The following is a 27,207-nucleotide window of genomic DNA, read 5'->3' on the forward strand; positions in this document are numbered from 1 at the left end:
ACTTCAGGCCCTGCTCTACTGAGTTTATTCTGTACTTCTGCTTTCAAATACACTTGCTCTGTCTGCTACACACTTTCTATACTTTTCCTACATTTCCAGTTTTTCTTTTCTTTTTTTTTGTGGTGTTGGTCTTGCTACTTCAACTAAGGGACTGGGCACCACCCGAGCTTTTCTGGCTCAAAGCTAGCTCTTTACCACCGCAGCCAAGGCTCCAGATCTGGCTTTTTGGCAGTTAATTGAAAAGAGATTCACAAATTTTCCTGCCTATGCTGGCTTCGACCTGTAACCCTCAGGTCTAAGTTTCTTAAGGCATGGGTTGCTGGCACCTGACTCTTAATTCTGCCTACACAGATGGAGATAGGAGGGTTAGACCTCCTTTGTGTATAACATTAGGTTTCTGGTCCATAGACATACCAATTTTCTCTCTTTGTTAAAAACACCAAGGCAAAACTTCAAAACCCTTCTAAGGGCCAGGAGGGTGCCCTACTGGTAGGGCCTAGTATGCCTAGTATGCATGAAGCCCTGGGTTTGATTCCTTGGTACCACATACACAGAAAAAGCTGGAAGTGGTGCTGTGGCTCAAGTGGTAGAGTACGTCTTGAGAAAGTCCAAAGACAGTGCGCAGGCCCTGAGTTAAAACCAGGATGGTTTTTTACAAATCAAGAAACCAAGCTGAAGCTAGATTCCTGTGACTCACATCTATAATCCTAGCTACTCAGAAAGGTGTCACCTAGAGGACTGCGGTTTGAGCCAGCCCAGGCAGAAAAGTCTATGAGATTCCATCTCCAATTAACCAGAAAATAAGCAGGGCTGGACTATTTACCATAGCTAAGACATGGAACCAAACTAGATGCCCCTTAGTAAGTGATTGGATCACGAAGATGTGGTACTCATACATAATGGAATTCTATGCTGCCATAAGAAAGAATGGAATGGCCCCATTTGTAAGGAAATGGAAAGACTTGGAAAAAATCCTGTTACGTAAAGTAAGCCAGACCAAAAGGAACATAGGCTCAATGGTTTCCATCATTTCTAATAATTAGTATAAACCTCCTAGCAGAGGATTATAATAGCTCAAAACTTATGTACATAAGGTCATATAGGAAAAAACTAAATGAAAGGAACTCTAGGATATGGAAGCAAGAGCTTTATCTTGTGTGATTGTTGTTCTTAATGTACTGTTATTTCTCTTCTATTTTTTTGCCCTATGGTTAATCTTATATTTTTACTGTATTTGAAGTAAGAAAGGGAAGGGGGGAGGGAAACAAGATGATTGGAAGGGGGTGGGGGAGGGAAATGGGGACAAAAACATGAGAAGGGGTATCAATGTGTGAGAAGTAATGCAACTACTATCTGGTGAATGTAACTGTAACCCCTCTACATATTACCCTGGCAATAAAATTTTGCAAGTATGGTTCAAGTTGCTCAGATGTGAGCAAAAGCAAGTGTGAGAACCTCAGTTCAAGCCCTGGTACCTTCGAAAGCAAGAACAACAACAACAAATCAAAACAAAACAAAACAAAACACTGAAAAGATTAAAATGTGGATCTTGTCACAAGTACGATTTACAATCGCATAAGGAAGTGTGGCAACCCAACTGTCATTCATAAATACAAAATTTTATTTGCACTTCATTAGTGTAGAAAGACCACGATGCTTCTCAGCACAACACTCAGGACACGCCAAGTTATTCTGATACATATCTCCTTATTTATCTTGACTAAACAAAACAGTGCAGTTTAATAAAAGATATACCAAAGAGAGTTCACAAATCCATTATCAGACAAAAAAAAAAATTCAACACAGTTTACACTTAATGGGAATAAGTTTCACCTTCAAGGGTAGGGGTGTAGGAGTTCTATCATTACAAAGTTACTGAGTGTTGAGGCCAGTGCACCTATATCCTCTAATAGAGTAAAGGGGGTCTTTAAAATTCCTTTAAACAGGATTTGTTTAGGAAGCAATGTGCCTTTAAAATCTTTTTCTATCCTTTCAAAAATGTTTTTTTTCCTTTTAGGTATTTTTTTTCCCTTGCAGTGCTGGGGATGGAGCCTACATGCTAGGAGGTGCTCTACCACCGAGCCATACCCCTAGCACAACTGAATCTTTTCCCTTGACACTTTGTTGTTCTTACAAGTGTTGCGTATACCCATCAGGAAAACCATGAGAGATTATGAACCACAAGTCCAGCCTCTAGCTAGAAATATCCTGCCAGTCCAGAACACTAATAAATACCCTTCAGTGACGGCTGGAATTCACCTGCGGCAAAACACACCAATACTTCAAAGCTGGTACAGCTGGAAATGTCTTGTAAATAAAAAAAAAAAGCACTTACATAGCCCCTCCCAATGTCTTTAGTTTTACAAATGTCTTTGAGTAAGCAAAGCACCACGTTCTTGCTTGTTATCAGAATATCTTCTGTCCTCATAACTAACAAGGACAATTATATTATTTAAGAAAAATCATAGCTCTTGTCGCTCTCTCCCGTTCTTCATATTAGAAGTACATTTCCCAGTGTGTGCACACTAGACACTGGGGTTATGAAGGAAATAGAATTTGGAGGGAAATACATAACTTACAACCCAAACTTACCCAGGATTGTATATTTGCATATTTACAAGTTAGTGTATAGCTCTGACTTGGATTACAAAGTGCGGAAGGAAATTGTCAAAATGATTGTAGTGCAGGACAGAAGTTTCCCTCTCCAGGAATGGGCTGCACTCTGTCCCAAAAGTAGCAACTCAACAGCATCGGACGTGGGGTCTTGGCGGAGGCAACTCTGGCGGGATCTCGGGTTCTGGTTGTAGGGAGAGGATGCTATTGGACAACTCGTTCCTTAAAATATCCAAAGGCATCTACAGGATAAGGGGAAACAGAAATTACACTGTAATCTTACAAGGGAAAAGAATCAACTTGTAAAACTACACAGAAGATGAAGCATTAGTAAGTATTCAAAGGTATCCAAAGGTTTTGAGCATGCAGTTTTCCTTGTGCTTATTCACTAAGTGTGTTCACACACATGCATACTGCACTTGGCACTGGAGGTACTGAAGGTGAATGAAGGGATGAAAGTGGGTTACTTGCAAACACAGCAGCATTTTTTTTTTTTTTTTTTTTTTTGCCAGTCCTGGGCTTGAGCTCAGGGCCTGAGCACTGTCCTTGGGTTTTCTCAAGGCTAGAGCTCTACCACTTGAGCCTCAGCACCACTTCTGGCTTTTTTCTATGTATGTGGTACCGAGGAATTGAACCTGGGTCTTCATGCATGCTAGGCAAGCACTTTAACCACTAGGCCAAACTCCCAGCCCCACAGCAGCATTTTATACAAGAGCATTTTGGCATTTCCAGGGATTCTGGAAACAATTCCTGGTGGATATCAAGGATAAACAGATCTTTCACTCAAACCTTCAGGTGAAAGATAGAGCCACAGACACCACCCAAAGGTCTCTGGAAAGGAAAAGCCCACTAGGGGCAGGGAGCCAGAAGGTAAGTACTTCTCCCCCAGTGGGAAAACTTTGCCAGGCCCCCCGTCCATATCAAACTCAGTACTTATGGGCCCCACGCATGGATGCTGAGACTCAACCCATCCACATGGACTTATTTGTATTTACTGAGTGTGTGTGTGTGTGTATGTATGTGTGCGTGTGTCTGTTTGTCTCAGGACTTGAACTCAAGGCCTAGGTGTTGCCCCTGAGCTTTTTTTGGTCAAGACTAGGGTACTACCACTTGAACCGCAGCTTTACTTCCAGATTTTGGAAATTAAGAATCTCATGGACTACTTTTCTACTAATGCAGGCTTTAAACTATTATCTTCAATCTCAGTTTCCTAAGTAGCTAGGATTACAGGCATGAGCCACTGGTGCCTGGCTTTATTTAATTTTATAGTGCCAGAATGAAACATGTGCTGAGGGTCCCCCTGCGTAATCAGTTCTTCCAGCACATGGTTGTATCGTGTGTAAAGCATTCCACCACACCAGACTCCAAGGCTCGGCAAACAGTCCACAGCCCCGCCTTGATGATTGCTATGAAAGGTGGAGGGAGACCTGCTGTCACCCGCTTTCACCAGCTGGTCCCCGGGCTCCTGGGAAGGACCATACCACTCTCATTTTTTTCTCCACAAGAAAATAAGAAAGGAAACATTTGCAATGAAATGCTTTCATGATGCCACTGCAGTTACCTTTTTCAGAATGTCATCCACAAGCTTCAGGAAGATCTCATCCACATTGAAGTTGTCCTTGGCACTTGCTTCGCAGAAACGCATCCCAGTTATCTGCTGTGCAAACTGGGGAGACATGGCACCTGGTCACAGTGGGCCACAACACAGGCTAGCCCTGGGCTCCGGGAACAGGACTAAAGGCCTATAAGCCTCACATAGGCTCATGTATCAAGTTCATACTTCCAGCAAATTCCTACATGATGAGCAAATAGCAGCGTTTTCTAGATATCGGGACTTTTTCATCAGATTACACGCCCACATCTCAGCACATGCAACACAGCTGGTGTTTACAATGCAAGTATGAAGGCTTCTTCAGGACCACACCCCTCTCATAGCCAAGGCTGGTGAGATCATGTAATCAGATTTCACAACTTCAAAACATGTTCTTCTGCATGTCAGTTTAAATAATAACATATAGTATATACTGCGGTGTTCTTTTCCCCTCTACTTCAAAATGAATTCAAAGGAATGGGGGAACAGCACTGAACAAATGGAGAGCTGTGACTGAAGGGTCACTGCAGAGATAACTACTTCATTGTTCAAAGAGGAGCGAGTGGGGAGCAGACTCAGCATGCGAGGGCAGGAACAGGCTCTCAGGGCCCACTCTCACCTTCTCTCCCTGCTGCCTGCTGATTTCTCTGTCTGCTTCACAGTCCAGCTTATTTCCAACGAGGAGGAGCTCAGCATCTTCTGAAGCATACTGTTGGGTTTCAGAGAGGGGCACTGTCACATATCAACAGCAATGCCACCAGGACAGCACCTACATCGCTCACCCCACTGTTCACTCCCCTGCCATCTGAGGACATCTTTAGGACCAAGGCGGGACAAATGACTGGCAGGGTTAAGAGCGCTTCAGAAAAGTATATTGTGACAGGCACTAAGAAGCCCTATGTTGTCGGCCTCCGACTCAGTAACACTTAAGACTCCATTAGGGAAATTATTTAAAAATACAGGCAGAGCTCCATTCCCCAAATGGTCATTAATCCAAAAACTACAAAGATTTAAATAAAAGTACGCACAAAAACAAGGCTGGGCACTGTGACTCACACTGCAATCCTAGCTTTTCTGGGGGCAAAGATCTGAGAGGATCAAGTTTGATGCAAGAAGTTAGAAAGACTCCATCTCAACAGAGAAGCAGAGCATGTTGGCATATACCAGAGTCAACCCAACTATGTGGAAGCCCACAGGCATCACTGTCTGAGACTAGCCCCAGGCAAAAATACAAGATTCTACTTAAAAGCAAAAATGGCTAAGAGTATGGTTCAAGTAGAAGAGCACCTGCCCAGAACCAGTGAGGACCTGAGTTTTAATCCCACTACCACCAATGAAACAAAAACGTCCCCATGCTTATGAGCAACTCTGAATGACACTGGAAAACCTTCAGGACAGATTATCTAGTGAGGAAAGCAGGATGCAAAAGCAAATGGAGTCTAAGTTGTCAAATAGGTTTTTGTGCTTTTCTTTTCTTGATTTTCTATTTTTCTATAATAAAGGTCTTAGGATCAGGGGAAAAAGACTCTTATATTTGTTAGTTTTTCAAAAATATAGGCACAATAATTTTTCTTGTTTAAAAAAAAGGTTGAACGCTCTTGAGTAACTCCCAGAATTTTGTGTATTCCCTCTGGAACAGACTATACACAAGGCACTGAATAGGGTGGAACTGGCTGAGTGGCCAGGCAGGCAAGTCCTCAGAATCTTCCCCCACAGTGAGCTCTCAAGAAATGATAGCTCTCCCTCAAAAGAGTGGTAAATGATCCCAGTGCCTGAGAAAGATATTGGTAGACTGACAAACTCAAGTACTTCAGGCCTTCAGGATGTATGCCATTGTCTCAGGTTTTCATATTCATTGCATGAGTTTCAGAAATCTTGGACCACATGAAAGACTCTCTTCCTTTATAATTATAATTTCCTTAGGTGAACACACTGAGACTTCTCAATACCCAGAGCTGGTCTCAGGAATGGAACCGTCCAAAGTCTCCAAGTCTCCTTGGGAAGACAGACTCCTAACATATTTTTTTTTGTTTTTTGGGTTTTTTTTTTTTGCCAGTCCTGGGCTTGAGCTCAGGGCCTGAGCACTGTCCTTGGACTTTCTAAAGGCCAGAACTCTACCACTTGAGCCTCAGCACCACTTCAGGCTTTTTCTATATATGTGGTACCAAGGAATCGAACCCGAGTCTTCGTGCATGCTAGGCAAGCACTTTAACCACTAGGCCAAATTCCCGGCCCTCCTAACATATTGTTTGTTATTCATTTGTCTGTTTTTGTTTTGAGATGGGGTCTTGCTAAGCAATTCAGGCTAGCCTCAAGCTCCTGGACCACCTACTCTAACTTCCCAAGTACTGAAATTAAAGGCAGGAATCACTTCCAAGCCCAGCTCACTATTCCAACTTTGATAGTAACTTACAAACCAATACCGCTAGCCTACTCTCATGTATATTGAGCAGCCTTAGTTCTGTTGTTGGTCATGAGGCTTGAACTTGGCCTACTTCCTTTTACCTCTGTGGCTGCCTCCATAGGGTCAGGTTCCATGTGGGAAGGACCACAGGACCTCATTTTGTGCTGAGAAGATGCAGTCTCCAGGATGCACATGGCCTGTTATGAGTTCAGTCATCCTCTGAACAGCTCCCTTCAGCATGGTAGATTGTTCTTTAGCTCATTTTGAGCAAAAGATTTCTATTCTGGCTTATAATCTATATAGAAAGCCTCTGTCTATGTGATTAACCTGTGGATTTTCCTCTGGGAGTTGTATACCTTCAGGAGGCAGAGCACTTAAGAGTGAGATGATGGTTGTACAGATGGCCTGGGCACTGTCCCTGACTCTATCACTTTGAACCACAACTCTCCTTCCACTTCCAGGTTTCTGGTGATTAGCAGGGATAAGAGTCTCAAGGACTTTTCTGCCTGAGATGGCTTTGAATTGCAATCCTCAGATGTCAGTCTCCTAAGTAGCTAGGATAACTGGTGTGAGCCACCAGCGCCCAGCTTACAATTAGGTATAAACATAATTTGTAGACAAAACCCACATATATTTAGGGTCCGCAGCATAAAGGAATCAAGTACCAAATTATTAAATACTGGTAACAAGTCTCAAGCTCTGGTCAGCTGTGCAACTCTCATATCTCACTCTAACTGTTCTGCCTCCTGAGAGTGCACCTGGGGTACACAACTACTAGAGGAAAATCCGCACAGACATGGGCTTTCTGTGCAGATTGTGAGCCAGACTAGAAATCTCTTGCTGAACATGAGCAAAAGAATAATTTCCAATGCCGAGGGCAGATGTCCAGAGGATGAATGAACTCCAAACAGCCCACAGGCACCCTGGAGACTGTATATTCTCAGAGCACAAATGAGCCTCCGTGGACTTTTCCACACAGAACCTGATCCTGTGGAAGCAGCCACAAAGGTAGGAGATGGGCCAGGGTAAGAACCCCGCTGGTAATACTTACAAGCTGGTTCTGGATAATGTAATAGGCCTCGCCTCATCTATAACAAAGCATTGCACTCCCACCCAGATAGCTTGAGCTGTCACTGTGTCTCTTCTCCCCTTTTCCCTCTGAAGTGAGGAACGGCACCCATAGCAGAGCTTGTCTCTAACAGGAACACAACACATACCTTATCAATCATCTTCATCCACTTTGGCAAATCATCAAACGTCTCCTTCTTCGTGATATCATACACTAATATGATCCCCTTGGCACTTCTGTAGTAAGCTGAGGTAATGCTGTTGAATCTCTCCTGACCTGCCGTGTCCCTACGAAACAGCAGCAAAACCAGCTACTCACCAAAGGTAAAGTAAATACCTCCATATGGCATCACCCTCTATGTTCCCATTTCTCCTCCAGGAGAACAAGTGCCTCAACCTCCCAGTGAGAAAGCAGGTGAAATGAAGGTTGACTTAAACTGTGAGACAACAAGGTATCTTTTTACATAAGCTAACAAGTAAATTGGAGAGATGAATCTGCTTTTTCCAAGTAGAGAACACAGATATGACATGTTGTTAACTAAGAATGCTGTTACAACGAAACTCCTACAATGAAGGAGAAGGTGAGAAAACTGATCACTCATTTGTTTGTTCATTAATCTTTCATTCTTTCATGGAGGTTCTAGAGATTTGCGCCCCCCCTCTCCAGGAGAATCACTATAATCATACATTTGCCTCAGGTAGGAGATACACTGCATGGCTTCAAGTCCATCAACACATGAGCCCAAGGTCAAAGTTCACCAGGATTGTTTCCATGAGTGCACAAATGGAATTTCATGGAGCTATACATTAGCTACGACATTCTCCTTTATAAAGACTTAATATAGAAGCAATCTGAAGAAATATTACGTAGAGAGAGGAAACGGTCCTTCCGGCTATAGATAACCAAGGCACTGAAAAAAAAAAGTGACAATGACAAAACGGTGACATAAAACTGTGAACAGCTGCAGCTCTGGGTACATTAAACTTCTAGGAATCTACAGCAACCAAAAATTTCTTAGAATGGCTATAAAATAAACTTAATAAATGGCTGCAGGGTGGAAAAGCAGAGCTTGGTCTGTCTTTATGGCTCAAATGTTCTGCAAGGCTCTGGGTTCAATCCCCAGGACCACAAGGAAAACAAAAGCTTCATCCAAGCACAGAGTGACACAATGCACATGTGACAAATACACCACAGCAACAACATAGTCCTATGAACTGTGTTCAAGGTGTGTATAACCACAACATGAAACACAGGTGGAGTATCTCTGTTTCAAAAACGTGGTGTGCTCCAAAACCTGAATTTAGAGTGTCGGCGTGATGCCACATGTTGAAAACTCTACATCTGATCTCATAGGATGGGTCACAGTTAAAACACTGGCACACTAAAAGTTGTATGCAAAATTACCTGCAGTATATGAATTTGTTTAGATTTGGGCCCCCCTCTCCAAGGCATCTCACTATTTGTGTGCAAATATTCCAGTATCTGCAACACTTTTGATCCTAAGCATTTTGAATAAGGGACACCCAAATCATCATTATTATTATTATTATTATTATTATTATTGCCAGTCCTGGGCTTGAGCTCAGGGCCTGAGCACTGTCCTTGAGCCTCAGCACCACTTCTGGCTTTTTTCTATGTATGTGGTACCGAGGAATCGAACCCGGGTCTTCATGTATGCTAGGCAAGCACTCTACCACTAGGCCAAACTCCCGGCCCAAATCATATTATTTTAAAAATTGATTTAGATTTTTATTTGGGGCCAGAACTAGAGTTTATCAACTCAGGGCCTCAGCATTCTACCACTTGAGATACAGCTCCACTTTCAGTATTTTCCTAGTTAACTGGAGATGAGAACCTGTCAGTTTTATCTGCCCAGGCTGACCTTGAATCACAATCCTCAGATTTCAGCCTCTTAAGTACCTCGGATCATAGGCACAAGCCACTGGTACCTAATCCAACCTGTACTTTAAGTACTATTTCATTTTGCTACTGAATAGCAAAATGAAGAAAATAGTTCTTTTATCTCATATGTGCTATGATCTACCTAAGACTTCACATGTGTTAACAGGCAAGTGCTTATTACTCAGCCTTTATTTCAAGTTCAAGACAAAAATCTTCTGAATTCTTTTTACAAAGTAGAAATAGTAATTTACTCTTCAAAGCCCTTCAAGAAAAGGTAAGGCCTACTTCGTAACAAGATCACTGGAATATTCCACATAGAGTCTGCACTCAAACCTTTCAATAAACCCAATGAATCTCATTGCCTCTTCTATTTCCTTTGGTGAGAATTGGAAAATTCAGAAGACAAAGGCAGAGGGTGAAGAGGCACGAGTAAGCAGGGGACAAACTGTTTGGGGAGAATGCATTTACACTCAGGAGAAAGGAGTCGGAGAGCCCCATGAGATTCTGGGTCCATACTTCCACTCTTCTCAAGCCCATGAGGGACGGATGGGGCGGGGATTCCAAGGAGGTACGTGGGCATTTGAACATACTTTCATGAACTGGCCAGTCAAATATGAAAACTTAAGTACTAACACATTAAGACACATTTTTTAGACACGTCAGTCACTGGACATGTGTGTTCCCCAGCAAAGCAAGCTACACACATTTTAATTTTAGCTCCATCATCCTCCTTATCAGAAAGAACCGTCATCAGTCACCTACAGGTGCTCATGTCCCTTCACAGTTGGCCTGTCCCATAGAGCTCACAGGCAGAAGCAGCAGCTGCGTGCAAGACACTCAGATGAAACAGTGCACCTTCTCACACACTCCTAAAAATAAATACCTACTTCTGTTACTCCAGACAAGAGTTAATGTTTTATAATCAAGCAAAATAAAACCTCCAAAGCCCTTAGAGTGGGCAAGAAGGCCACAGGGAGCAATTGAAGGCGTTACCTCGGACACCTCGGTGGGCTGGCAGGGCTGGCGTGGCGGCAGCTGTGCCCACACAGGGACACAGATGAAGGATGGAGACATGGCACTAACACTCAAGCGTTAGGTGACCGGTGATGGCACAGATGAGGCAGCGGTTAACGCAGATGAAAGCAAACACACACAGATGGTGGACAGACAGTCAGAGCTGAGGGTGACCTGCCAAGAGGAGTTAGTAAGCTGAGTACACCACATCAGTGTCATGGAAACAATGGCACGCTCAGACAGCTCCATCCTTGCCACACCAGGCCCTATCTTTCCTCCCGAGGCCACAGTGAGCTGCAGAAAGGGAGGAGAAAGCTCTATGGACAGTGAAAATCCACCTGCTGTGGGCTCTCTTGCCATGTCTAAGGCTTCCCTTCAGGCAGAGGCCTCTGGGTTTCTTCTAGGAAGCAGAAGTGGCTCTGGTCACAGAGGATCTGCACACAGCTGAACGGGACTGTTGCATGGTCTCCCACACTCAACCGCACACGTGGTCACTGAACTGTCTTCAAGTGACATGCCTTCCCGCACGCTGATCTACCTGTGATAGTATTCAGCTCTCGTTGAAATCTACCATACAAAACAAGCTTAAAGACATGGATACTAGCTTCCTTTTCTCTCTTTTTTCTTTTCTTTCAGTGTTGAGGATGGACCTTTGAGCGTGCTAGGCAAGTTAAGTGCTCTATCACTGAGCAGTCTCCCCAGCTCAGGACAAGCATTTAAGCAACCAAAGGCAGTTTTGAGATATCACATTATTTGAAAAGAAGTATAAAGGATCTAAACTAGCCATCATGCAAAGTAACAGATACTCTGTGTGTCAATCAAGGGTGAAATAAGCAGACACTTTGAAATTCTCTGCTGAAGCAAATGCTGTTCATCTGATTCTAAAACGAGCAAAGGAACAGAAGAGGGGGCGAGGCGAGCTGGCTCCCACAGCTCACTCCAGTAGCGTTCCACACACAGGACTGCTGGGCTAACTTACCAGATCTGTAACCGAATTTTCTTTCCTCTTAGCTCTACAGTCTTGATTTTAAAGTCAACACCTGTAAGTAAAACAAACATAATCAAACAATAAACCTGCAATTAGTGGCAAAAACCCCTATTTGTGAGCTTCATATATTCTTACCAGGAAAAAAAAATGTATCACCAATTCCTACGGATAAGGCAGATAGATACACAAGAGTATCTGCCTAAGGTTTGTACAAAACTGAAAGGCAACTCCTCATATTTACATTGAGCCATCTCTCACCTGCTATTCATAGTTCAGTTTCCCACCATCAGAGTCCAGTATACAAGCCATTAACAAATCATACTGACAAATGATGCCATATAGGAAACACTAAAAATCTTGAATTTGAAAATTACTGTATTTTCTACTCACCAAAAAACCCAGATAAACATGCCATATCTAATATTATTATTCAGAGTTAAGCAGAAAAGTAGCTATTAAAGTTTTTCCCTTAGGAGGAGTGGTGGCATTTTGTAGTCCTAGCACTCTCACGAGGCCGAGGCTAGATTAAATGCACACAAGATTCAAGGCCTTGTTTGTGGTCATTTGGGTAGATGCCCAGGAGTGGGAATGCAGAGCCATAGGGGAGCTCTATGTTTAGTCTTTTGAGGAACCACCATACTGCTTTCCAGAGTGGCTGAACCAGTTTCATTCCCAACAGTGAAGTAGCTTTCCCTTATGGCCACATTCCCAGCAGCATCTGTTATTGTTAGTTTTCTTGATAATGGCTATTCTAACTGGGGAATCTCAATATACATTTGATTTGCATATCTTTTATGGCCAGAAATGGTAAACATTTCTTCATGTGTCTATTGGCCATTCCTATTTCCTCTCCAAAGTCTTTTAAATTCTTCAGCCTCCTTTTTAATGAGGTGGTTCTTCGATTTGTTTCTGGGGGACTTTTATTTATTTTTTGCCAGTCCTTGGACTTTCTCAAGGCTAGAGCTCTACCACTTGAGCCTCAGCACCACTTCTGGCTTTTTTCTATGTATGTAGTACCAAGGAATTGAACCCAGGTCTTCGTGCATGCTAGGCAAGCAAGCAAGCACTCTATCACTAGGCCAAACTCCTGGCCCGGGATTTAACTTTTTGAATTCAAGGTATATTTTGATACAAGGCTCTTGTCTGTTTTATAGCCAGTGAAGATCTCCCAATCTGTGGACTTTATCTTGCTATGTCCTTCACCATGTAGAATCTCTGTAGTTTCATGTAATCCCATGTATATAATTTTTCTTTGTGTTTTTGGACCTTTTTTTTAGGAAGTTTAGACCTGTATCTAGGAGCCCTAGTGTTTCTCTTAGCCTTCCTGTAGTATTTTGAGGGTATCTGCTCTTACCTTGAGGACTCTGACCCATTTGCAGTTGTTTCTGGCACAGGTTGATGTGTAAGAATCTAACTTCCATTTTCTACACCTTTCTAGTCAATTCTGCCAGTACCATTTATTGAAGAGGCTGTCTTTTTTCCATGTGATGATTTTGGCTTCCTTATTAAAGATTAGGTGGCCACAGACAGGTCTGTGGGACCATTTCTGGGTCTTCAATTCTATTCCACTGGTCTTCAGGCCTATTCTTGTGCCAGTACTAAGATGTTTGTAATAATTATGGCTAATAGAGTTTGAAGTTCGGTATTCATATTCCTTTCATACTGTTTTTCCTGCTAAGTTTGGTATTCATATTCCTTTCATACTGTTTTTCCTGCTAACGACTGTTTTTGCTATTTGGGGTCTTCAATTATTTCCATATGAATTTTTGGATTGCTTCTTTTATTTCATTAAAGAATGCTGTTGGTGTTGGGATATCTATCATCAAATTTGTAGAAAGCTGTTGGCAGTATTGCCATTTTCACAAGGTTAATCCTGCCAATCTAGGACCATGGGAGGTTTTTCCATTTCCTTAAATTGCTTTCTTTTTCAGGTTTTTAATGTTTTCATCATAGAGGGCCTTCACCTCTGGTTAATTCCTAGGTATTTCTCTTTTTGTGAGACTATTACAAAAGGGGTTGCTTTTCTGATTTCAGCCTTGCTCTTCTCACTGTTAGCAAATGGCATTATTTACCACGACTAAGGTATGGAATCAACGCAGATGCCCCTCAGTAGATGAGTAGATCAAGAAAGTATGGTACAAATACAAAATGGATACATAAGGAAAATGGGAAGACTTGGAAAAAAATCCTATTAAGTGAGGTAGTAAGCCAGACCGAAAGAAACATGGGCTCCATAGTTTCCCTCATTTGAAATAATTAGCGTATGTCTAGGATATTCTTAGTACAGCATCACAATAGCTCAATAGCTCTGAAGACATGACCACACATAATGAGGCTAATAGAACTGAATGCCAAGATACAGAAACAAGAGGGTTTTTTGTTTGTTTTTTAATGAACTGTGTGAGGTACATTATTATTTTTTATCATTTCTTTTATTTATATTATTTCTTTTCTCATTCATGATTTTTTTTCCTCCTGCTTGGTTTATCCCATTGTCACTTATTTTATTTTGGTACCCCATGTCTTGTATATATGTTTATTTGGGGAAGGAAAGGGGAATCACAAAATGGTGAATCCAAAGATACAGGGTCAATCAATGCAACAGCAATACTCATCAGATCCTATGTTGGAAATGAACTTCACAACTTAGGGACCGAGGGGAGAGGGAAAGTGGGAGAAAACAAAGTAGGGGGTAATACAGTTCTACAAGAAATGTACTCATGGGCCGGGAGTTTGGCCTAGTGGTAGAGTGCTTGCCTAGCATGCACGAAGACCTGGGTTCGATTCCTCGGTACCACATACATAGAAAAAAGCCAGAAGTGGTGCTCAAGTGGGAGAGCTTTAGCCTTGAGAAAACCCAAGGACAGCGCACAGGCGCCGAGTTCAAGCCTCAGGACAGGCAAAAAATAAAGTACTCATTGCTTATGTCACTGTAATCATCCTGTAAAATAAAGTTATTTTTTAAAAAAGATTCAAGGTCAACCTGGACAACACAGTAAGACCCCATCTCAAACAAAACCTTTGATAAATAAACACTTAATATACAAATGAACATGCTCATGTTTAATTTTTAATATGATTAAGTAAACTATCATTATCATCTTTTCCTTTTCAATTAAGCCCAGCAAGCCTCAGATATATTTTGAAAACCAAAATTTCATGTTTATCATATCTGATGTGCTTTTTGGCTGTAGCAAAGTATGTAAGGATAATATTGTTTTATCGGATTCTGACAACTAAGAGGAAATGGGAGGGAAGCTGGCTTTGAGACAGTTTCCTGACACTTCCTAGCATGTAAGCAGGCAGGCAGCCCATTTGTTCCATGGGAGCCTGCCTTTACTCCTTGTATTCCATCTGAGACCTGAGGCAGCAGTGGTCAGATGAGGATCTGAGGTAAAGAGAAAGACATGTGACTGGTTTATAATTAGTAGCACACTGAGACTCTAGCCAGCACCAAGATATGTTTACAACTGTGGAGCTGATGGGAGAGTTCCTAGTCTGTACAATAGAGAAAAGCTGCCTGACTATAAAATGGCCTAAGTGAACAAAGCTGAAAGCACCACTTTGGTGCTTACTTTCTCTGCAGATACAGTTGCAAATGTGACTGGACAAGAAGCGCTGGTAACTCAATTTCGCTTCCAGTTCTGGAGTCAATTGCTCTCCAGTCAGATGACACTTGGGCACAGGTTTGGGTCTGGAAGCAGGTCAGCACACCATAGCCTTCAACAGGGCCTTAGTGAACCACCACAGGGAAAGTGGCACAGATGAGACAAAACGGTGCACATCTAACCGAATCTCCACAGCATCAAAGCTAGGGTATCTCTGCTGCAATATGACGGAATTTACACATCAAATTCATACTGTTAACTCCCCAGTTACTTCAAGTATTTTTAAAATTTTAGTTAGGGGAGTTGTAACTTGTGAACTCGTCACAGCAGCTGCTATGGGACTGAAAAGAAGGGGCTGCTTATACCTCTGAGTTGTGCTTCCAAACAACTAACAGCGTCCCTTGAAACTGCAGTCTTTGGGCTTCGAAAGAGCTGTGTCCTCTAAGACTTGGCTGTCTTTTCCAGCCAGCTTGAGAAACCAACCCAATTTTGGCAGTCCTACATGAGGACTATTTTGTAATCACCAAGTTTAATGTTAAAAATAAAAAGACAGGACATTAAATTCAAAAATCAGGAAATAAGCAAGGCAAAGATTATCTGATACTAAAGAAAATTAAGAATCTATTCACCATGAAGATAATACATAATTAGGGAGTGGATTAACTGCAATAACATAACTAAACATCAGAAAAACACCCTATATAAGAAATTCCATAAAAGATAAGCAGCTCATTTAAACAGTGCCCTCTCTTAAGTATATTGTAATACCTAGAAATCTGATACAAATTTAGGGCTTAGAAACGTTTCTCAGTATCAAAGCATACAACTACGTTTCTAAAATTCCTCTTATGTATGGAGTAAAAAAAATCCCTTAATGTGGTCTGTTTGTAATATTTACATGCCATAGAAATGATGATAGTGGGAATAATAAATGGTAGAAAGTCACCAATAATCTCTTTATTTGGTGGACATTGGCTTCCAGGGAAAAAGTCAGCAGAAACCAGTGGCCCCTAACCAAGGAGCTCTAGGGTATTATAAACAAGTGAAGGACAAAGACACATTGGTTTGCATGACAGCCCTGCTGAGAATCCAGTTTCAGACAGGCTTTCTGACAAACCCAGAAGCCATCAGACCTCACCTCTCTCTGCTCCACAAGACATCACACCTCAATCAACAAACCGTGCACTTGTCAAAGACAGCTTGTTTTACGGTCCTTTCTTCTTAGAGAGCCTCCTGTCTGCCCAGAAACCTTTTAAATCCTAGATTTCCCATGGACTCCTTCCCTGATGCTCTGCTCTCACCCTCATTCATGTCCTCAAGTTCTGGACTTGATCCAGCCCACATCACATTCATCCTTCTAGGTTCGTACTCCTCAATCCTGGCTATGTGCCCTCCAGATTGGGCATCACTTGAAGTCTCCAGGACACTGCCTGGCACCAAGATGGAACTGTAGATTGTTCTGGTAAAGACACTTCTTTAGGCTTACCAGTTTTACACAAGTCTTTCTAGAGCTATGTTAATGATGCTCTCAGGAAGGTCCCAGGTTCCTGCCCTCAGCGGGCTTAGACTGTTGTACCTGAGACACGGCTGTTCATCTTCCCTTAAATTTCTTTAGTAATAATGGCAGTGGCTATCTCGGGCTTTACATCCAATGTAGCCAATTCTCAGAGTAGCACCATGAGACAGAAGGGGTGATCTGCCTATCATGACATACCCACCATTCACACTCACACCACTGCTCACAAGGAGCAATTACAACAGCAAAACTCAGAAGAGGGAGAGAAAGAAAGTAGGAGGTGATTTGCAAATTCTCCAAAATCATCCTAATCAAAGCGGTGAAAACAAAGTGGCCTCTGCTCCCGGCTCTGTCCTTAGCTGATGGCAGGAGGAGCAGGACCTCAGTCCTTTCCAAAACATTCATTTATTTATTCATTGCCAGTCTTGGAGCTTGAACTCAGGGCCTGGGTGCTGCACTTGTACTAGAGCTCTACCACTTGAGCCACAGCACCACTTCTGGCTTTTTCTATATATGTGGTACCGAGGAATCAAACCCAGGGCTTTGTGCATGCTAGGCAAGCACTCTACCACTAGATTATGCTCTCAGCCCTTTCCAAAACATTTCTGTTTATTTTATGCAAGGCTAAAACCAGTTACAAGAAATGAAAGAAGGGACAATTCAGACACTTTTTCCAGTCACAGGCAACAACACATGGACTCTCTGCCATCACAGCTGAAAGAATGCTCCTGTCCCCCTTGTTCTCTCTCTCCCCACCGAATTCCTGGGTTTGCACCTCACCGGCTAGATTTTGTTGATCACTAACACTTGGAAGGAGCCCACAGCCTCCGAGGCAGGTCCCCATTCACAGGGCAGGTGAATTCACTGATGATTTACACTGCCTTGTCTGTATACGACATCTCTTCTGAGAATATCTTTTATACATTAACCAATTTGGCATGTGATATCCCCACTAAGGGAGGATTTCCAATATTTTTCAGTGAGTCGCCAAAACACTAAATTAAGAACCATGTCAAGGACAAACAAAGGCAAATCTAACAGTAGAAGAAAATCTGTCACTTTGGTCTTTTGCATTCCAAGAATACAGAATGAATTGCATACAAAAGAAATGCCATGGGGCTGGGAGTTTGGCCTAGTGGTAAGAGTGCTTGCCCAGCATGCATGAAGACCAGGGTTTGATTCCTCAGCACTCCACATACATAGAAAAAGCCAGAAGTGGTGCTGTGGCTCAAGTGGTAGAGTGCTAGCCTTGAGAAAGCCCAAGGACAACGGTCAGGCCCTAAGCTCAAGCCACAGGACTGGCAAAAAAGAAAAGAAAAGAAAAGAAATGTCATACCAGCTTCATGGCTTCAGGTCCTGAATCTAGAATACAGAATGAATTGTATACAAAGGAAATGCCATACCAGCTTCACAGCTTCAGGTCTGAATCTCTCCAGAAAGCTCCAACATATTTACCATCTGCTTTTCCTACTGACACTGTGTCATGAAGGTTCACAACAAAACAAGTACTAGAGTTAAAAGAACAAACACTGCCTACCCCATGAAGACCCCAGGTAAGCAGTGCACGGCCCTGAACTTGGAGAGGCTGTGAACTGGGAATGCCCACACCAGCCAAACAGTCAGATCTCTTGCTCAGCTCGGTTTCTGTGGACATGCACACATAGGAGTGAATTTCAAAGAAAGATGTTGATTCCTTTCATAAACACAAAGAGCTCTTTTGTGCTTGCCATATTCCAGGCACTGTTCTGAGGGATTATATGCAGTAGCTCATTGCAATCTATCTTCTCATCACATATGAGGTAGACGGCAGAAGTCAGGCTGATAGACTGACCAAGGTCTGGAGCTGTAAGTCTAAGCATATCGGTGGGCACCTGGCTTGGCTTCCAGGCTAGGCAGCTTACCACGCAGACAGATGGGAACTAGGGACACATATTTCATGCTCAAAAAGCACTTCACATTGTAAGTTAAGTATGTGACATGAAGTGTGGTATGGCTGCCTGGCAAGTACACAGGGTCTCTTCTGAGTGGATCCAGTACATCCCTTCCAACTCTTGGCCACAAGAGAAAGAAAATAAAGCTTGGCACCAGTGGCCCATGCCTATAATGTTAGCAACTCAAGAGGCTGAGATCTGAGGATTTCAGTTTGAAACCAGTCAGGACAGGGAAAGTCCAGGAGTCTCTTAGTCCTAACTAATTACTAAAAAGTCAACTAGTAGAATGACAGCCTTGAGCAAAAAAGCTAAGGAATACCACCCCGTCCTCCAGTTCAAGCTCTTGTACCAGCATAGATGTCTGTGTGTGCACACATGCACACATACGTGCGCGCGCACACACAAGAAAAAAGGTATAGGAAGTGGGGAGATTAGATCTGTGGAAAGAAAGTTGCTCAAATGGTGGGTCATTAACCTGTTCTTCACATGCAAAAATACTGACAAGCAATACCCAGAAGAACCTCAGGTGGGCTCTGTATTCTTTTAGGTCTTCTGTTGTGGCTTCTCCCATCCACCTGTGCTCACCAGGGATAAGGATCCGGGGGCCTTTCAGAGTTTCTGCATTTATGGCAAGGACAGTGTACAGTGCTAAATTACCCAGGACTCTACCTCTCCACTTACTACTGTCCCATGAGCTAGGAAGACAGTGCAAGTTCCACGTTTTTCTTTTTATGAATATGGAACTGAGGTGAGCTGCCTGACTAAAAATATGCTGACAACTTGTCCTGGGGAACTCAGTCCACCACTGGGGCTGGCACCAGTGGCCCATGCCTGCAATCCTAGATACTCAGGGGCATGAGATCTGAGGGACATGCAGTGGTGACTGGAGGAGAAGGCTGCATGTTTTTCCCTTGGGATGAAAACTCAAAAGTTTGAATATGGGCACCTGACTCAACAAGGGCTGCTGGCGTCCCAGGGTATGGGACACAGGGAGGTGAAAACAGCCAGGCGCCTCACTTACAGGGCCAGTGCAGTGCCTTCACTCTGTCCTGGCCTCCAGAGTCCTAAAGCTTCTGCATTAAATTACAGGTTGGAAATGTCAGGTGCTTCCTAAGTCAGTTCCTTCCCCACAGGGAAGCTTGAGGTGGCACTTAGACTTCTGATTATAAATTTTGTAAGTATTGCATAAGCACAAGACACTAGGCTTTGGGACAGTCAGATTCAGAGGGACAGGGAAAGGTTTTCTGTGGAATGCATATGGCGTTCCGCTAAGTCTGTGACTGTGTTGCTGTATCCTGGTTCTAAGGAGGCTCAGGATTAAGAAACAACAATCATATTCAATTAAGGGCACTACTTTGGGCCTGTACTTTTGGTTTTCCAAATACTTTCCAAGCATCAAGGCTGTGTACAAGAAGAATAAAAGGAGAGCCATTAGTTTTCTTCCTCAGCAGAGACACAATGACTTTCTCTTCTTTCCTAACATTTGATTATGGTTCTTTTGGTGACTCACTTCCCCTCTGAAAGGGACAGGCCAGGTAAGGGAGGAGGTAGTAGCTTTGTGCTCTGTAAGATGGCAAGCAGAACAATATTACAGAAAGAACCTCTCAAAAGTACTTGCTCAGTAACCACTATACAAAGCCATGTTTTCTTCACTAGTCCACAGCGATGCTCAATAGGAACAAGGTAGCTGGCACTGCAGGCTAGAGAATAAGTGGGACTTACCACTCTCAAAGAACCTATTCTGCCTTCTCCAGCAGGCTCCAATGATTGGAGAGAACACGGATCTCTATCAGGCACCATGCAATTATTCCTCTTCAGTGTGAAAAGGAGAGAGCGAAAGAGACTCAATCTAGCTGGGGCTGGATGTAGACCCCACATCATCAGCTAACCCCAACAAAATCTGCAAACTCTCTGAAGGAGCTACGGGATTCCACTTGCTTCTTCCCAAGCCATGGGTGACATTACCCGGATATATGTGGGGTTCTCTTGAGACTGTGTGGCCAGACGGGGGAAGACATGTAGGAAAGCTGCAGAGTTTGGCTTTTCATTTATGTGCAACACTTGAGCAGACCTGTCATGGCTTGAAAACTGCACACAAACACAGAACAGCAAAGTAAAATCACAGTTTAGGATGTTAACCCTGAATCAGATGCCCATTCTGAGTTCTAATGCAAATCCCCAAGTTTCTAGAATAAAGGGCATCTGCTGCTTCTGACTACACTTGTCCTGACTTGTCTGCTGACATGCAAGGGCAGACGGCCATTTCTATAGGGCACTTAGTTGCCCAGCTCCCAGCACAAACCAAGGTCACCTGCATTCGCAGCTTCCCTAGCCAGCCCCACCTCTGCACCCTGGCCCTGTCCTCAGAACAGGAAGCCTGAGTGGCCTCTGTCTCAAGACAGACTTTAGGGCTCAGCCAGGCAAAATGGCACAGGCTACCTTGAAGTCAGATGCATGGCTACAAGTAAGAAAAAGTAGTGAGACTGTCAGAATGAAACTTAGAACTATGCAATCCTGACAGCTCATCCTTCATAATTTGTTTTGTCTTCTTCATTTTTTTTTTTCTGGGAAAATGATCTAACTTGGCATGTGCTTGCAAAGGCAAGGAAGGTAACAGAGAAGACAGTTGTAAATTTCCACACCAAACTACTGTTTCCTCTGAAATTTAACTTTCTGCACCCTTTATAGCAAATTAGCTTCTAAATCTGTTTTAAAAGTTGAACATTTTACGGATTCAATTATGTCCACAGTAGTCCAGCATCTCAAATCCCCAAGGATTTTCACAAGCACCTGTTAGGAAAAGCCCATGGGAGTAGGACTTAGATTGCTGAAAAAAGGAGACCCTCTTCTAGTTTCTGCATGGAAAAAGCAGCCTCAGAAGGACCTAGAACTAACTGCTCCAACAGCAGCCACACGTCTACCATCACACCCGAAGCCTTCATCTAACAACATTTTTCTAAAGGAACTCCTGGAATTAATTCAGCTTCTTAGCATTCCAATGGGGAAGAAGTCCTCTCTAACTAACCCAGCCCCGGACAGGTGGCAGTTCCACTGCCCCTGCTCATCTAGCTCCTGTGAGCTGGGATCTAGCTAGAGCTCTTGGCCTGTCCCAGTGAGTAGCTTACCATCTAGTACACAGCAGGCACTCAAGAATGATCTTAATGGGGGGCAGGGGTAAGGCAGGAGCTTCAGGTCTCACTTTCTTAGTGCCTTAAGCTCCAGATCAGCCATGGGTTATCATCATTCTCTGGACTTCCCACCACTAGAAACATGTATAGGGCCAAGAACTGCCACCAACATGTAGAAGAACAAATAAAAAATTACCACACTCAATATGAAGAGGCGTGTACTTGTAAATGTGAGTGCATTATGTGTTAGAGAAACAGTCCAGTTCCATTTCTTGCTCCTTTCCAAATATTCTATGTCATTCTGTGTTGTCCTGTGTTTGTCCAAATGTTGCCAACAAGACTGTGTCCATCTCCCTACCACAACAGCCAAGGGCTCCAAACATCCACTCCCAATGTCCTAAGAAGCCTCTGGCCAAGCATGAGGCACTGCTCTTCTGCCCGGAACTTAGAAACAGCTCCGTCTTCTCATCTCTTTCAATCTGAAGCACGTCCTTCTGCATCTCCCAGTTCCCCTTCCAACACCCAGGTGATCTACCCATCATCCTGGAATTCAACTTTATCATCTCTCCTTTTATATATTCAAGGATGGAGTTGTCACAAAGGATAAATTCTGAATTATTCTTTACTATATTCAAGTCAGATACTACAAAACAGATACAAACCTCATTTCCTGGCTTAATAAGTCCCTGAACTCTTTTATGATCCAATATTGGATATTTAAAACAGGTATAATTGTGCCACTGAATTTTAATATCATATCCCCAAGACTAACGTTCAAAAAACAAACAGGGTGCAGAAAGCATAAATATTTCCACAATGATCCATTCTAAAAGAGCATTAAAGGAAGTAAGTTCCCAAACATGAAATTAAAAAGTCACTACAAAAATTGGGGGTTTAATTTTCCAGCAAGACACTGCATGTAGTACTGTTTTATTACATGGAATTCATCAATTTAAAAGTCCCTGGAGTGTGTGTCTGAAATTCTCAACAACACAAAGTCATATCAACAGTGGAACTATCACTGGTTATAAATATACCGGTGAGTATATGGAATGATCCTTTTAGCTGTGTATCTCAAATCTCCAAACTATTTCAGTGTGCCTTCATCCATCTGCCCCCAATTCCCAAGGACCCTGCCCCCCCTTTTTTTTTATTCTGAAAAGCCATCTCAAACACAGGGTACCCCAAACATCGGCCATTGAAAATGATTTTCCATAGAAACAAAACCAGACAAATCTCAAAGTCAAGTCTCCAACGTCTATTTTAAATCTATACATATTTATTAATATATGTGCACATAGATATGTACATAGATTTCCTCTGGTCCGGATGCCAGTGGCTCACACCTGTAATTCTAAGCACTCAGGAGGTGGAAATCTGAGGATCTGGGTTGGAAGACAGCCCAGGCAGTCAAGTCCATGAGGCTGGTCTCCAATTAACTAGTAAAAAGCAGGAAGTGGAGTTGTGGCTCAAGTGGTAGAGCACCGCCCTTGAGAGAGCGCGCGCAGGGCAGTGCCCGGGCCTAGAGTTCAAGCCTCCGTTGGGGCACACACACCCCCCCAAGTCCGGAAGCCGGGGGCCGCGGCGATGCCACCCCCCGGGGGGGCTGGCGGGGACGGAGGGAGGATCCTCCCCACTACCGCGGGTCACGGGAGGTCGAGCCATCGCAGGCCCCTGGCCCTAGGACTTAGAACGGGAAAGTTGGGGGGCGCCCTGGAAACAAGCTCAGCGGGGGGCTCGAACCCGCTCCCGCCGCGCCGCCTTCCCAGGAGAGGGACGACGCTGGCCCCCGACCGGCCCCGGAGGCGCGGGGAGCAGGGTCGGGAGAAGGGGCCGCCCCGCGCCAGCGCCCGCCTCGACGACAACGGGAGGCGCGCAGGAAGCCGGCGTCCGGCTTCGGGACCCAGGCCCGCTCCTTCCACCGGCGGCCCTGGGTTCCCCCCGCCCCGGACGCCCAGACGCCAGGCCCGCCCCCCCCATCGGTCCCCGGGGCGCAGGCGCGGCCCTTACCCACGGTGGACTTGCAGGCCTCGCAGAAGGTGTCGTCGGTGAAGCGCTCCATCAGGCTGGTCTTGCCCACGCCGCGGGAGCCGATGATGATCACCTGCAGCTTGAAGTCGGCCGGCCGGGGGGGCTGCTTCCTCCGCCGGGCCTGGCCGCCCGACAGCGCCGGGGAGCCCGTGCCCAGGCCGCCGCCGCCGCCGGCCCCGGCCCGCCTGTGCAGCGCGGCGCCCGGATCCATGCACGCATACGGCTCGCGCTCCGCCCGCCGCCCGCCGCGCGCCCCGAGCCCGGGCGCCCCCCGGGCCTCCGCCTCGGCTGCGCGCGGGGACTCGGCCCCGGCCTCGGCGCTTCCCCGCTCCGAAGGCCCCGGCGGCCCGCGGACTCCGCGCTGCGGCTGCGCCGCCGGCCGGCTCCCAACGCCCTTGTCCCCGCCGCCGCCGCTGCCGCCGGCCGCCAGCGCCGCCCGGGGAGGAGGAAGGGAAGCAGCTACCCCGCAGCAGCGGCAGCAGCATCCCGGACGAGGAGGGGCAGGAAGCGCAGGCGCGGGCGGGGCGGGGCCCAGCGGCTCTCGGGAGACGGTTGCCCCCTACCGGCCGGAGGACCGCAGTGCGCGCCATAGGCTGGCGAGTATCCCCTTCCTCCAGCCCACCCGCGTGTGTGTGTGTGTGTGTGTGTGTGTGTGTGTGTGTGTGTGTGTGTGTGTGTGTGTGTGTGTGTGTGTGTGTGATAACTTGGCACGAATCCGGCCCGGAGTTTGGCCTAGTGGTAGAGTGCTTGCCTTGCGTGCACAATGACCTGGCTTCGATTCCTTGGTGCCACATACTTAGAAAAAAGCCAGTGGTACTGAGGCTCAAGTGGTAGAGCTCTAGCCTTGAGAAAGTCTCCAAGACAGTGCTCAGGCCCTGAACTCATAATTTCAGCCAGCTTCACTGTTCTATTTTCATGCAAACGAACCTCTCCTCCTGCCCTTTATCCACATCCTCTGGCTGGCCAGTCCTCCCCCCCTCTGTCTCTGTCTCTGTCTGTCTGTCTGTCTGTCTGTCTGTCTGTCTGTCTGTCTCTGTCTCTCTGTCTCTCTGCCTCTCTCTCTCTCTCTCTCTCTCTCTCTCTCTCTCTCTCTCTCTCTCTCTCTCTCTCTCTCTCTCTCGTTTTGTTTTGTTTCTCTTCCACCCTCCTGTGCCTCATCCCCAATACCATTCACTCTGATGAGCCATGACTTACCCAAAGCCATCACACTCTGGGGATGGCCTCTATAAATCAAAATCCCCAAACTGGAAGTGTTGAGGTGGCACCGGGAAGTCCCTGGAGCCAGGAGCTGCCCACTCAGGGTTATGGTGCAGACCTGCTGTCATATGTAACCACCACTTATGGCGGGGGGGACAGAAAAAGTGGGAACCCCTGCTTCCTCTTTTCCTGTCACAACCACTGTCCAGGGAAACCCACAGAATCAGTTCCCCTCACGCTGTTGCTTCCCCTCTCCATTCAGAAGTTTTCATACCGTTTCATTCTTAAAATTAGTAGTGCAAAGTCTCAGCATTTGCATTGCATTCTTAAAATCAGCACGCAAATGGCAGTACTAAGAGATTGAACCCAGGAAAGTTTAGGAGTTGAGGGCTTGAGTGGATATTTGGATTTCTGTTTGAGGGGAATGCTCTGTGCAATGTGTTGCCTGGATCAGTTTAGCAAGTTTCTTTGAGTAAACTTGAGCACCTGGGAACACAGGGTTCTGAATGTGAGAGGAGTTGGCACGCGCAGAGCACAGGCAGGCAGCCACGGGGTTCGGCTGTATTTAGAACTAGGTTTAGTAGTGCAGGCTCCACCGTGTGTTTCCACTACAAACCTCATTTGGAGAGATCTAGCACACTTTGTACATAAAGTAAGTCAGAGACCTTTACATCTAAAAGTCTTTGTTTTGCAATCACAATTTGTGTGTGTGTGTGTGTTCTAGGATTGGGTGCAATCCCTGAATTTTTTTCTCAAGGTTTAACTAAAGATGTGAAGGACCTCTATGATGAAAAATTTTAGAAATCTGAGGAAAGAAATTACAGCAGGCTTAAGGAAATGGAAAAACCTTCCATGCTCCTGGATTAGCAGAATTACCATCATTGAGTGGCAATACTACTAAAAGCTATCTACACATTCAATGCAATACCCATCAATATCCTAACAACATGCTTCAATGACGTAATGATCCAAAAAGTCAAATGGAAGAATGAAGACCCTGAGTAGCTAAAACAATCCTTAGCAGGAACAACAATGTTGGAGCAATATCAATACCAAACTTCAAACTCTTGTTATAAAGCCATAGTAACAAACACAGCTTGGTACCAACACAAACAGGCCTGAGGACCAATGGAATAGAATAAAAAACCCCAAAATGATACTGCAGATCTATACCCACCTAATATTTGAGAAGGGAGCAAAAAAACACAGGATGAAAGAAAAACAGCCTCTTTGACAAATGGTGCTGGCAAAATTGATTATATACATGCAGAAAACTGAAATCAGATCTTTATATATCATCCTGCATCAGAATCAGTTACAAACGGATCCAAGGCCTCCAGATAAGAGCAGATACCTTGAAAATAGGAGATATATGAGGGCTCATTGGCACAGGTGGAAACTTCCCAAGTGACGATCCAGAATTACAATGAATCAAAAGAAAAATTGGATAAACGTGGTTGAATCAAACTGAGGAGTCTCTGCACGAAAAAAGACATAGCTAAAGATAAATAGAAGGCCCTCAGAATGGAAGAAGACCTTTACTAGCTGTGCATCACACAGCTCAAAAGAATTAACCCTCCCCAAAACAAATCCTCAAAGAAACAACAATCCCATTAATAAATGGGTGAATGACTTAAAGAGAGACTTCTCAGAAGATTTAAGAATGGCCAATAGACACATGAAGAAATGTTCAACATCTCTGGCCATAAAAGAAATGCAAATCAAAACATTAAGATTCTACCTCACCCCAGTTAGCATGGTCATTAGCAAGAAAACTAATAATAACAAATGTTAGCAGAGATGTGGCCAAAAGGGAAAGGCTACTATACTGTTGGTGGGAGTATAAACTTGTTCAGCCATACCTTTCCTCCTTTATGAAGATGAAGATGATAATCTCACCTCTGGCTGCACACAAGAAGTCTCTGAGCAGTGGAGAGGTCATTTTTCCTATGGCCAGCTAGTCTTCCATAAGCCCACTTACAGTCCAAAGCTATCATTTTTCTTTTTTGCTGAATTTGTATCTTGGCCAGTTTTTCTGTCTCTGTCTCTCTGAAAGTTTTTGCAAAGATTTATTCCACTATAACAGGACATTCTACTATAACAGGTATGAAGAAACGGAGAAAGAAGCGAAAGAGTTCTTGCCTGCTCCCCACACTGGAAATTGGTGTGAAGGACTCCACACTTGCTTGGTAGTTCCCATTAAAATAGTCATGGG

General features: G+C 44.4%; 1 protein-coding gene across 1 annotated transcript; it reads right to left on the minus strand.

Annotated features, from left to right (window-relative positions):
- Positions 1-1,598: 1,598 nt before the first annotated feature.
- Positions 1,599-24,192, minus strand: Rab12 (RAB12, member RAS oncogene family). Its single transcript, XM_090353471.1, has 6 exons — positions 23,775-24,192; positions 11,573-11,633; positions 7,826-7,964; positions 4,824-4,913; positions 4,175-4,279; positions 1,599-2,855 (listed from the first exon to the last, which is right to left on the minus strand). The coding sequence occupies exons 1-6, from the start codon at positions 24,004-24,006 to the stop codon at positions 2,742-2,744; spliced, it is 741 nt and encodes a 246-aa protein (XP_090209597.1). The 5' UTR covers positions 24,007-24,192; the 3' UTR covers positions 1,599-2,741.
- Between the last annotated feature and the right edge of the window lie 3,015 nt (positions 24,193-27,207).

Source organism: Megascapheus bottae, chromosome 19 (genome assembly GCF_031878675.1).
Source record: "Megascapheus bottae isolate mThoBot1 chromosome 19, mThoBot2.hap1, whole genome shotgun sequence".
In the NCBI taxonomy this organism is placed as follows: domain Eukaryota; kingdom Metazoa; phylum Chordata; class Mammalia; order Rodentia; family Geomyidae; genus Megascapheus; species Megascapheus bottae.